This window comes from Pteropus alecto, unplaced genomic scaffold (genome assembly GCF_000325575.1).
Source record: "Pteropus alecto unplaced genomic scaffold, ASM32557v1 scaffold123, whole genome shotgun sequence".
NCBI classification, from domain to species: domain Eukaryota; kingdom Metazoa; phylum Chordata; class Mammalia; order Chiroptera; family Pteropodidae; genus Pteropus; species Pteropus alecto.
In genome coordinates, this window is record NW_006433950.1 from 7240465 (window position 1) to 7253030 (window position 12566).

Below are 12566 nucleotides of genomic sequence, written 5' to 3' on the forward strand. Positions count from 1 at the left end.
CCACCCCTCCTTTCTTGGGTGGGAAAACTGAGGTACAACTCTGGCCTAAAAGCATTCTGGGCCTCAGTTTCCCTGTCTGTGCAATGGGGAGTTGGGAGAGGTGCTCTCTGACAATCCAGGGTTCAGTGAGTCCCGCTGTCTGGACTCGGGGAAAGTCCCCCCCTGCCCTGTGTTCCGACCACAAAGAGGGCGTTTTTGAGTCCTGGATGTCATCGGTCAATGCCACTCCTGTGATTCTCCAGCCTCAGTGAAAACGGCTTTTCCCTGGACACTGCGTTCAGTTTGGCCCAGTGCTTCTCTACGGTGCAGTGGCTTTGCCACGTGAACGTCAGGTGGGTGTGCCTCGGGGCCCTCGCCCTACCCCCTTGTCTGTCAAATTCGTAATGGAGCATCCTCAGGGCCTGCGGGATACTGGATCAGTGCATGTGTGATGGGTGTCTGTAGAATGAATGAATGAATGAATGAACGAACGAACAAATGAATGAACACAGCCCCGGGGACACTCAAATTGCTCTAAATCCACCATGGGACACAGTCCATCAACTCTTCGTTACTCACTGTCTGGATCGTCCTGGGAGACTTTTAAGAAGACTGGGAGCTCCGTGGTGACCACTGAGTACTCAGGGACCTGCTCTACTTGTGGGGTCTCTCATGCTGATGGGACTATAGAACGAAAGGCACCCAGCCATGCAGCCTGGGGACATGCGACACAGATCGTCCATGCTTTCCCACGAGGCCTGCCCATTCCCCCCACCTCCTCGCAAGAGGGGGAGGTACGAAAGTAGACAGGCCAGGTTCAAATCCAGGCTCACTGCTTACCTACTATGCAGTTTGGACAGGTCACTGAGCCTTCCACGCCTCGATTTCCTCCTCTGTAAAATGGGGCTAAGAATACTTTATCTCACAGCGTTAGTGTGAGAATCAAAGAAGATCGTGTTGGTGGAGAGCTTGATATGTGCCTTAACAGATGTAGTTGTTGTTAGAATACTCCTTGTAGTATTTGCTGAGAGCGTGGACAGCCCTCCAGGCCACCCTCCACCCGGCCAGTCTGCTGTCTTGCCCCTGCCTGGGAAGCAGGCCCTTTGTCCTGTCTCTGACTGCTGCTTCCTTCCTGCCTGCAGCTTTGAGAGCCAAGTCGTCATCATGAGAGGTGACAGAAGAACCAGGTGAGGGGGGAGAGCTCCAAGGGCGGGGTGGGCACCCCTCTCCCTCTGGTCCCCATTTTCTATACGTACACCCCACCTTAGACCCATGCTGACCATTGCCAGGCCTAGAGTGAGCCCCACCACCCCGCCCCTCCAGGCCCAGCAGGCCAGAAGTAATCACGACTTCTCTCCCCCGTCCCCACCCCATATAAACCTGCAGTTATCAGCACCCTCAGATCTCTCTTGGAAGAAGCCAGTGCGGATGGAGGGAGGGGACCACGGGCAGGGCCGCAGTGGGACCGTGCTGGGGGCCTGCTGCTGTGCGGAAGAGGAGAGGGACGTTTGTGTTTCTACTTCTGGGGGACTTTTGCCGACCTCTGCAGACTCATAGTTTCGTATGAGTCACTGTCTTTTCACACTCTGAAAATCACATTTGAGAAGCCAAGAACCGTTGGTGCGCTGAAAAAGTTTCCACTTCTTTACTGTAAACAATGAACAACAGTTAGTTCTCCACAGATGTTCCCGGCTGCCCCCTAGTGAGGCACCTCGTCTGACTCGGGAGGTTGGCAAGCATGAGGGCCGCCTAATGTGGGGCTGGCTGTGCCGATATGTCAGGGAAGGGCGTTGCCACACCAGGTGGCTGCCTGAAGCCAGGGGTGACCCAAGGCCAGGGAAGTCTTGCTTCTTAGACTAAGGTCTCCATTTCTGGGGACTCTCTGGGTTCTTGGGACTAAAAGAATGGAGGCAGCGGGAGACAGAAGTCCTATGAAGGCCACATCAGGGATCGGAGAGGAGGGACTCTGTCCTGGCTCCCCACAAGCTGGTCAGGCACTGCCCCGCTGGCCAGATGTAAGCTGCCGGCTTTCTCACTCTGGCCTCAGTTTCCCCACCTATACAAAAGGGTCACGCAGGCCCCTTTTAGCCCTGACTGATGAGTCTCATCTTCCAATGTGGATGGTTTGAACTTGCCTCTCAAATGTTTTCCCCACTCCCAGCGATCTGTCAGCTGGTGGGTCCTTGCCAGAGTTCCCAGCGCGAGCCCAGTTCTTGAGGTTTGGTCGGCGCTGCATCCCCCGGAGCTTCTGGTACTGTCTTACCTACTTCTTGTTTGCGGGTAACCAAACAAGGGGATGAGGGCTCAGGAAGTGAAGAGAGTCTGTGGGGTTTGGGTTTAGGGCTGGAGGTTAGGAGAGAGGGAAGAGAAAGTTTGAGGCGAGGAGGGAAGAAAGAGGGGTGAGTATGAGGCCTGATAATGGGGGTGCCGGGCCCAGCATTCTCCTTAGAGCACAGATTGTACATCACTTTCTCTGAAGACTTTCCAGCCCTGCCCTGAGGGCTGTGAGACCCCGTGCGGGCCCCTCCCATCTTGGTTTCCTCACATAAGAGGGCCACCCAAGCAAGGTGGTCCAGAGGAGCGGGGTGAGTGTCCGGGCAGGTGAGCCGGCTTGTGCGGAGGCCCGGAGGAGTGAAAGCTCGGCTCTCGGGAAGCGTTTCAGTGTGGCTGGAGCATGGACAGGGAGAGTGGAGGCGAGTGGGGCCGTGGAAACGGCGTTTCGCTTTCAGAAGGATAGTGGGAAACCACAGAGCGTGTTCGGCACAGGAGAGGCCCGTTCAGACGTGCGCTATGAAAGTTAAGACCCTGGCAGGGTAGAGAAGCATGGCGGGGAAGCAGGAGGGGAAGGCCGGAGGGTAGGAAAGTGACCCAGGTGAGCGGCGATGGTGGCCCGGACCGAGGCGAGACTCAGTGAGGAAGACTTAGGGCTGGACCAGGGCAGCTGGCTACTCGGGGTGTCAGAGTGGTGGAAGTGGGGGCTGTGGGAGACTTAGGGGTGGAGAGTGTGCCCCGCGGGGTGAGGAGGCTGCAGGTTGGGAAGAGGGTTCTTGGGAGAAGGGGCTGCACGTGGGCCCTGAGCCCTCTCTGAAACCCTGCCCTGCCCACTGCCCCTTTTCAGCCTCACGGAGTGTCTGTTGGAGCCCCTGAGGGTCACCCGCCTCTGTGAGACTCTGGAGAAGTGCCCAGGGCCTCTGGAAGTCAAGTAAGTAAGGAGGACACAGCCCCGGGGGGCATGACTGGGGCATCTGCCCAGTGACCTGGGTGGACGATGTCCTGCTTAGAAGCCAGTGAGCCCATTCTGGTTCCTTCCTGCCAGACCCCGTAACCCACAACCCTGTGGATGTTCTCTGGTAGAAGCCTGTTGCTCCCAGTGGCCCAGCTCAGGTACCTCACCCTCCCACAGAGAGGTCGTGCTGGACCTGGGGCTTCACCTTCCCCAGCTGCTCAACTCAGGGCACCAGGAGCCCAGCCTGCCCCCTCCAGCCCTGCAGCCCCACCCCAGCATCTTCCTGGGCCTGCCTCCGTGGTTGGAGCCCGTCACCTCTGAAGGCCCCGCCTCCCCAGCTCTGGTTGACCAGCTCCCCCACCCAGAGCACCTGGGTCTGTGATCAGAGACTGCACTTGGAACCAGGAGTCCTGGCTCAGCCACCTACAAGTGGGGTGACTCTGGGCAAATGGCATTAGCTCACTGGACCTCAGCTTCGTCCTCTGCAAAGTGGACAGTCAGCCTTTCCTTCCATCATCATTGTTATAATTTTATTACAATAATTACCTTAAAATCCAAGACAAACCTACCTCACCTAAACAACCCCTGTCCCTCATCAAGTCAACGATGTCCTCATTGTCCCGATGGCCTTCTACTCCTTGTCCATTTGCATATTCAGTTTTTACCTACTCACAGTCGCCGACTAGCTGCGTTCCACAGTTTTACTCTACATCACGCCATTCTGTGTTTTTCTATTTTATTTGTCTTTTTTCTTGCTGTCTGGCTCCCAACTCAAATGCCTTTCCGGCCCTTGCAACAAGCTCATCCGTGTTGATCACCTGATGTGTGTCCTTCCATGTCTTCCTCCAAATTCAAACACATGTGGACACAGAGGGTTGGGTTTTTGACATTGTTAACAGACACTGGATCTTACCACATAGGGTCTCTGTCCTGAGCTTTTGTCCTGTGACATTGCATCATGGCTTTCCTGGAATATCAAGACATGTTGGAAGAGTTTAAGTCTTGATTTTCAGAAAAGTGGCAAAGCTAGTCCAGAGAATCCCCTCACTCAGTTGCCCCTGGTGGTTAATATCATTCATGGTCATGGTACATCGGTCACAACTAAGAAACGAACCTTGGATGTGACTATTAACTACACTCCAGACTTTACCCAGATTTCACCAGTTTTTCCGCAGATGCCCTTTCTTTGACCCGGAATCCCATCCAGGGTCCCAGATGGCATTCCGTCATGAGTTTTTTTTTCCCCTCCCTGGTCTGTGACAGTTTCTCAGTCTTTCTTTGTCATTCACAACCTCGACAGTTTTGAGGACTACTGGTTAGATATCTTCCAAAGTGTCCCTCGGTTTAGGTTTGACGTTTTCTTCATGACGTTTTCTTAGACTGAGGCTGTGGGTTAGGTGAAGAATCCCGAAGAGGCGAAGTACCCTCCTCATCCCATCTCAGCGGTGGATGCTGTGGACTCGACTTATCACTATTGATGTTGACTTTGATCCCCTGGCTTAGGGAGTGTTTGTCAGATTTTATTGTTGTAAAGTTAATTTTTAATTTAAAGACATTTTTTTTTTTTATCGTGGAGACTTTCAAGCCTATATAAAAGCAGAGGAAAGAGTAGACCCTTAATTCCCCTTCACCTCCCTCAATAATTACCACCTCATGGCCCCAATACACATGCACGCACACACACATACACACTCGCTCACACACACGTTATTGTGAGGCAATTCCCAGACACCTTATAATTTCTCCTGTAGATATTTCAGCACGCGTAGCTAAAAGCTAAGTACTCTATTTTTTAACATAACCACGAACCATCATCAAACCGAAAATATTAACATTATTTTATGACATATTAACATCCTCAAACAGCCTGTCAGTTTTCAGTTGTCCCTACTTATCTCCTATGTGTGTTTTACACAACAGTTGTATATTTGTGCCTTTTCGTACTCCCTCCACAGTTTGGATGTGCCACGGTTCCTCAACCACCCGCCTCTAGAGTCTAGATAGGGATCTGGCAGCTTCCAGTGCTTATTGTTTTTGTTTCTGTTTTGGTTTCGTTTTAATTTGGTTTTGTGAAGAAGTTTTCTTTCTTTCTTTCTTTCTTTCTTTCTTTCTTTCTTTCTTTCTTTCTTTCTTTCTTTCTTTCTTTCTTTTCTTTCGCAGGCTTTCTCTAGGTGATATTCCTTGAGATACTTTGTAGGTGACCTTCCCACATTTTTGTCTATCATCCACATGCCAATGACTCAATTAATTTTTCCAGCTTTGAGTCCTCCTACAGTTCTCAACTTACTTAGCCAACAGTCTATGAGACATCTTTTCTTTAATGCCCAATAAACATCGGAATCAAAGTCTTTAAGACTACTCTCAGCTTCAGTGATTTGCTAGATGGACTCTCGCAACTCAGAAAATCTCTTAAACTCATGATGGTACTTTATTACAGTGAAAAGACACAGATTATATTTAGCAAATGAAAAAGGGACATAGGCTGTAGGCCAGGAGAAATCAGGCACTAGCTACCAGCTGTTCTCTGCCAGTGACATTCTAAGCATACTTGATTCTCCCAGCAACAATGTACAATAACATATATAAAGTATTTTCATTGTTTACCTTTTAACTTTCCCAAAGGTGTACGACCTTCCTTTACTCCAGCCTCCACGCTAACTCAAGGACCCCGTGTTCGGAGGAAATGTTGAGGACAACCCCGGCGTAGCACCCAGCTCCAGAAGGCTCTGGCCGTGCAGCCGTGCTCCTAGCTTTCCCTGGGGCTGCCCCAGCTCATGCAGATGTTTTGTTTCACAGATTGTCCTGTGGGGTCCTGAGTGACCAGAGCCTGGACGCCCTGCTGGGGCACTTGCCCCAGCTCCCCCAGCTGAGCCTGCTACAGTAAGGCTGGTTTGCCTATCTCCCTGCACCACCTGAGGCTCTAGGGTTGCAAAGCCGCCCCCTTTCTTCCCCTCCCTGCTTCTCCTGGGCTGTGTCATCATTTTATCTGGCACAGCTGGGAGGTGGAGTCTGCTTCATACTTTGTCGAACCTGGGGGGATAGGTGTTGAGCCCTCTGGGCCTCAGTTTCTTCATCTGATAAATAGAATTACCATTCTCTCCCCACTGCATGGGCCTCAAACAATATAATTGCTTTAAAAGCATCTTAAAGAATGGAAGGCCTGTGACAGGTGGGCTATTGCACTTCTCTCTTCCCCTGGAAAGGTCACCTGCTCCGAGAAAGGGACTTTACAGATGTAGGTCATATGTATGTCACACACCATTTTTTAAAGGTCACCATCTAACTTCGTAAAAGGGGAACTTAGCAGCATCTCCCCAAATATTTAAAACTCGATTGTCTCATTTCCGCTCAGACCGGTTAGAATTTAAAAAGGATTTTCTTCACATCGTCTAGTGGGCGGGGGGGGGGGGGGGGCAGGTAGGACAGCAGCTACAGCCGAAATGGGAAAACCCAACGGGAAATTAAATCACATCATCAATAACCGCAGCGTACATGCTAATGCTAACCCTGAGAAGGCACGCATCACCCAGGATCTCGCTCACACCTTAGTCCTCTCAGGGACGGAGGGAAGAGACTGTGACATTCCAGAGGTGAGCAGGCATGGCAGAGCTCATGTCAATACCCACAGCACCCACTCTGCCCCCACCCTGCCAGGAGAGAATGGGTCAGGGAGGGCTCCTTTGGACACAAGATGACAGGTTAAAATAAACAGATGAGACAGCTCAGATCAGAGAGGGACTTCTCCATGCCTAAGTAACACAGCATCGGCCCTCAGCTCTTCATCGGTTTTTTGAATGAGGTGGCCAGCTTGACGGTCACCAGGGTTTACACTTTATTACTCAGTCCACAGTGCTTGTGCACAACTGTGGGCAGGAGACACAGCGGTGGGGGGAGATGGTGCTACCACTGCATCTAGGGAGGAGAGGTGTAAATGCTGCGAAGCATCCTACAGGACAGCCCCCAGCAACAGCAAATAATCCAGCCCCAAATCTCAATAGTGCCGAGGGCAATAAACTACTCTGAGAGCTGAAGCTTTTTCCTCCTGTCCTGCGAAGTCTGTGCTTGAAAGTAGAAACAATGTAATAATAACAAGCATGGGTCTCTTGCTAGGCAATGTGCAAGCCTGATATAATTAAATCCTCGTAACAACCCAAGAGGAAGGTATATGAATAGTCCCATTTTCCAGGTAAGGAAACTGAGGCTCAGAGAGTTCAAGTGGCTTGTCCAAGGACACAGAGCCAGTCAGCAGAACTGGGGCTCAAACTCAAGTCTGCTTGACTCCAAGCCTCTGTTTGTCCCTCTTGAGTCCCTGCCTTCCTTATTACTGTGCTGACTTGCCAGCCCTCCAACTTCTGGTCCCTTCTCCTTCAGCCTATCCCAGCTCTCTGCCTACTGATCTTGCTTGGCTTCGACTTGCTGACTTAGGGTCCTGCCTTTTTCTTGCTTAGGCTGAACCAGACGGAACTGTCGCCAGGGAGCCTCTTCCTGCTGGCTAACTTCTTCAGCCTGTGCCCGCGAGTTCAGAAGGTGGATCTCAGGTGGGCATTGCCCTGGGACAACCAAGACCAGTCTTAAAGGGTCGTGCCTGAAGTTTGGTGGGTATGAGGGTAGGATGGAGGCAGTAGGACCCAAGCCAGAGGCTCAGCTTCTGGAAGAGAGGTGCCTGCCCCATGGGGCCTACTGTGGCCAAGGGTGGCTGATCCAGGTGCTGTCTGCTCCAGGTCCCTGTATCATGTGACCTTGCACTTCAGATCTAACGAGGAGCAGAAAGGAGGGCGCTGTGGGTAAGTCAGTCCCCTGGAACCTTGCCCTGACAGCCAGTGGGTAGTAGAGACAAATAGACCTGCTTTCTGATGCTTAGAGCAGGGGACAGACAGCAGAGAATGCGCAGAGCGCTCCTCCAGAAGCACGTGCGAGGAGATTTGTTTCCTCCAACCTGTGGAAGCAAGGGTTCAGAGAGGGCTGGGCTTCGTCAAGGGCAAAGAAGTACACATCAGACTGGACCAGAACTCAGGAACCTGGTCCAAGAAAAAGGACTTCTCAGCCTGTCCACCAGGCTTTAAATTCCAGCTGCGCAAGGACCTGGCACCTTGGGCAAGTTCCTGGACCTCTCCCGTCCTCAGCTTCTGCTGCCGATAAAGGGAGACGCCGTACTGCAGAGTGTTGGCAAGGATTAAATGAGACAATATGTAAAGCATGAGTCTCACAGATTTGAGTGTCTCTCTGCTGCTGACTCCTGAACCAGTGCTCCGCGGTTGCCCAAGTGAGATGGGGGCAGGTATTGCCCTGGAGGCAGGATCGTGGGGCAGGATGGTAACCTCTGAACACAGAGATGATATTTCCGAGAACTATTTGATGCCACTGGCTCACAGAGAGGCCTTGGACCAGACCCTTCTCCTCACTGCACCTCAGCATCCTCAGCTGTGAAATGATAAATAAGAAGAGCTACTATTTACTGGGGATCTGCAAGGCACCATTCTGAGAGCCTTCTACATATCACTTCCTATAAACTTCACAGCTGTGGCCACTGTGCATGTCACACGTGGTAAGGGTTACAGCTGGAACTTGAACCCAGGCTGTCCTACAGTACTTCTAGCCCAGGGGCAGACAGACTTTTTCTGTAAAGGGTTAGATTGTAAATATTTTGGGTTTTGCACTCTGTCTGGTCTCTGTCACCGCTGCTTCACTTCACTGATGTAGCTTAAAAACAGCACAGACAATACGTAAGCGCATGCATGTGGCTGTGTGCCAGTGAAACTGTATTCGTGGACACTGAGATTTGAATTTCATATAATGTTCATGTCATGAACTATTATTCTTCTTTTGATTTTTTTTTTCTCAACCATCTGAAAATGGGAAAATCATCCTTAGCTCACAAGCCCTACAAAAACAGGTGGCCTTGGCTGTAGGTTTTCAAGTCCTGTCCTATCCGACACTGTCCTGTCCTCTCTGACCTCTGGAATGCCTGGATGGTTTCTAAAACACAATGGTTTCCAAAACATAGGACATAGACCAGGATGGATGATTTTTAGGAGGTTGGGCAGATAGGGTAGTTCAACTTCATTGACTTCTCTGTGAGGTCATTATTCCCTCTGTCTGATTAAGGCCAAGGGGAGGACTCAGTTGGGTGTTTACGTGTCTTGAACACATCTTGCTAAGCTCCTTCTTTAACAAAGAGAGAGCCCTCAGCAGGTGTCGATATCTGGCTCGAATTTAATGATGATATTTTGCTGTCGTTTTATGTATTCTTACGCTTATGGTCTGTTTGTGGCATGCAACGCCAGCTTCCCATCTGAGTGAGTGATACAGAGTTTCCTTTTACGATAAATGCGTTAAATAAAAAGAACAAGCTGATTTAAAAATAGGAAGTAAATAAGACTGTAAAAGGGAATTTGGGACTACGGGGAAAATCATGAAGGAGAGTAACAGTGATAAAAAATTTGAAATATTGATTTTAGGAACTTTCTGATTTTAAGATTTTTTTTTTTTTCAGTTGCTGGCTGGCCATAGGGTAGTCTCATTTAATTGTATAGTCTCATTACAGGCCCTTTGAAGGCGAACTTACCATGACTTTTAATTCTAGCATCGATAGCCCTCTGCGAGAGCAGACTTCATCCTATTCTCCTCTACCCTACCCCCGACGTCTGTTCATTAAAATGACCCCAAGAGCTGTAGTTCTCCAACTTGAACTTGAATCACAGTCAGCCGGAGAGCCTTACCCCTGCAGTTTCTGATTCAGTGGGTCTGGACTGGGTTCCCAGAATTTGCATCTCAGCAATTTCCCACTTTGGGAACCACCACCCCAGAGGGAGCATGTAGGTGCCAAGTGGGATCTGCTGTGGGGGAAGGTGGAAGTGGTGAATGCTGGATAGTTCCAGAGACTCCAAGCTTGGGTGAGGCCCCACCCTGGACGAGCTGGGTAGAGCCAGTCTGAGTGGCTCAACACCCCAGCCCCGACCCGTTCCCCTCCCCCAGCAGGTTCACGGGCTGTGGCCTCAGCCAGGAGCACGTGGAGCCACTGTGCAAGTTGCTGAGGAAGTGTGAAGACCTCAGCCAGCTGGAGTAAGTTGGGGGAAGAGGAAGAGAGGAGGCGGGAGAGGAGCCTGGGTGGCATTGGAGGGGGTTTGTGTGCGTGGTATGCCTGTGCGCACACTCAGCACCTCTCAGGACCAGCTAACGGATGCCCAGGACTCTGGGTCACGTCTGTAAGGTTCCCTGGTACCCAGTTCATCCCTCCTACTCCGACTCCCAACATGGTGGGGCTAGTTCAGAGTGTGTCCTTGATCTAATCGGGGGAGTCCTTCCAACAGCAGCACCTTGGCCTTGTGTTGATCAAGGCATCAGAGCTTTGCTGGATGATGGGGACTACAATGAAGGACCCATCGATTTGGTTGACAGGGGTTAAAAGTACCAAGTGCCTCAGCCTGGAGGCGACTGGGTGGGGACCTGTGGGCTCTAGCACTATTGAAAAGTGGCATCTATATGGTCTGTCTTGTGTGCCCAAATAGTGCAGCCCCCACATGGGTAGAAAAATAATAGCTAATACCTACTGAGCATTTCCTCCACTGTTCTAAATGCTTTAAATATTCTTTTTATCCTTCCAACAAACCTAGAAGCCATTGTCCCCATTTTATAGGTGAGAGAGCTGAGGTTCAGAGAGTTTAAGAACTTGGCCAAGGTCACATAGCTAGTTCAATGCAGAGTCTTCACTTACAACCATAAGAGTCCAGCCTAGGACCTGTAGGAATTAAAGGCAGCTGTGTACAAAAAAAAAAAAAAAAGTTTTAAAAAAAATTCCTGTTGTAATGTGGCCAAGAAGAGAAATGTGACTGATGAAAATCATGTATTTTAAAGAAAGAGGAATAAGCAACGCGCCCCTGAGTTTTTCTGTGTTTTCCATTGCAGAGAGCAACTTCTTCTTATTTTAAAGATTATTAAATGACTTCATGAGACAAACTAATTTGCATAGTTTGAAAAAAAAGTTTTAAAAAAAATTCCTGTTGTAATGTGGCCAAGAAGAGAAATGTGACTGATGAAAATCATGTATTTTAAAGAAAGAGGAATAAGCAACGCGCCCCTGAGTTTTTCTGTGTTTTCCATTGCAGAGAGCAACTTCTTCTTATTTTAAAGATTATTAAATGACTTCATGAGACAAACTAATTTGCATAGTTTGTCAGGAAAAGACGAAATAAACGAGCCTCAAAAGTGTCATAATCAGGGACAAAATGAGTTCAAAGATGCAGGACGAAAACCAGGTCTACCAGGGCATGCTGGTTATACTGTCTCTGAAACCGTAGCTAAAACCATAGAATACTACAATGACGGGAAATAGGGAAGTATTCGGTTGCAATTTTTGATGTTGAATTCCCACATGAGAAGAGGAAATCGGTCAGGTAGATGCGTCCTCCAGGCATCTTTCCTTTCCCTGAATTTACTCTTGCTCAAAAATGGCGGCCCCCAGCGGTTTCCAGTCAAGGGCATAGCAGAAGCGCATTGGTTTTTGTCTGACTCCGGAAAGTCTGCCGGAGTCCTGAGAGTGGTCAGCAGATGCTGAAGAAGAGGATAAGGACTGGTCAGCGGGTGCGGGCGAGGGGATAGTGACGCGAAGGCGGAAGCCGTTGGTGGCGGCGCTGGTGGTGGTGACTCTGGTGGTGATCGAGATGGAGCGGGGCACGGTGACGGTGAGGGGACCGTGAGCGTGCCGTGTGGCTGGAGTAGCAGGGATGGGAGCTGAAGAAAAGGCACTGGTGGAGGGGGCACATCTGGCCAGCAGTGACCTCCTCTTACCTCCTACAGCCTCTCAGCCAACCAGCTGGGTGATGATGGACTCAGGTGCCTCCTGCAATGTCTGCCTCGGCTGCCCATCTCCGGTTCACTTGAGTAAGTGACTGTCAGTCTCAAGGACAGCAAAGAGGAAGACTCCCCTGGGCCAAAAGCATGAATTTTGAGGGATCTTTTGAGGGGTCCCTTAAGAACCCCAGAGGACAAGAACTGGGGAGGAAAAAGGGTCCCCACCTCGGGTCCTTTCCTCCTTCTCTCACTGGCCGCCACGGGAAGAGCCCCACCAGACACCCAGGAGAGGCTGCCACCAAAGCTTGGCAACTCAAGCTGACTCCGGGAGGGGAGTGACGGTTCATCCCTAACCAGCTGATGCAAGATCTTAGCTGTCCCAGCTCCTTGGTCTGTCCTGTCCTCGAAACTCCTCTGACCAAGTCTATGGGACACAGAGTTGGAGACACAACAGGGAGGGTCTCTAAGAAGCCATCTGCTCTCTCGCCTTGTCTCCCCAGTGACTGGGGAGACAGGTGGCCAGAGCCAGGACACGCCCCATTGCTAGGCAGCTGGCTTTGTGCTCTGTGTG

The 12566-nt window shown here is 50.5% G+C and overlaps 1 protein-coding gene across 4 annotated transcripts in view; it reads left to right on the forward strand.

Moving 5' to 3' along the window:
- The window catches only part of NLRC5 (NLR family CARD domain containing 5), a 75909-nt gene that overhangs the window by 44783 nt on the left and 18560 nt on the right, over positions 1–12566 (forward strand). For 3 of the 4 annotated variants that reach the window (XM_006908777.3, XM_015586955.2, XM_025044612.1), the window contains 9 exons: positions 243–332; positions 1122–1166; positions 2141–2230; positions 3098–3181; positions 6002–6085; positions 7654–7743; positions 7927–7989; positions 10181–10267; positions 12002–12085. In XM_006908777.3, coding sequence (XP_006908839.1) covers positions 243–332; positions 1122–1166; positions 2141–2230; positions 3098–3181; positions 6002–6085; positions 7654–7743; positions 7927–7989; positions 10181–10267; positions 12002–12085 — 717 coding nt within the window. The remainder of the gene's footprint in view (positions 1–242; positions 333–1121; positions 1167–2140; positions 2231–3097; positions 3182–6001; positions 6086–7653; positions 7744–7926; positions 7990–10180; positions 10268–12001; positions 12086–12566) is intronic. The other variant, XM_025044611.1, reaches the window with a different exon arrangement.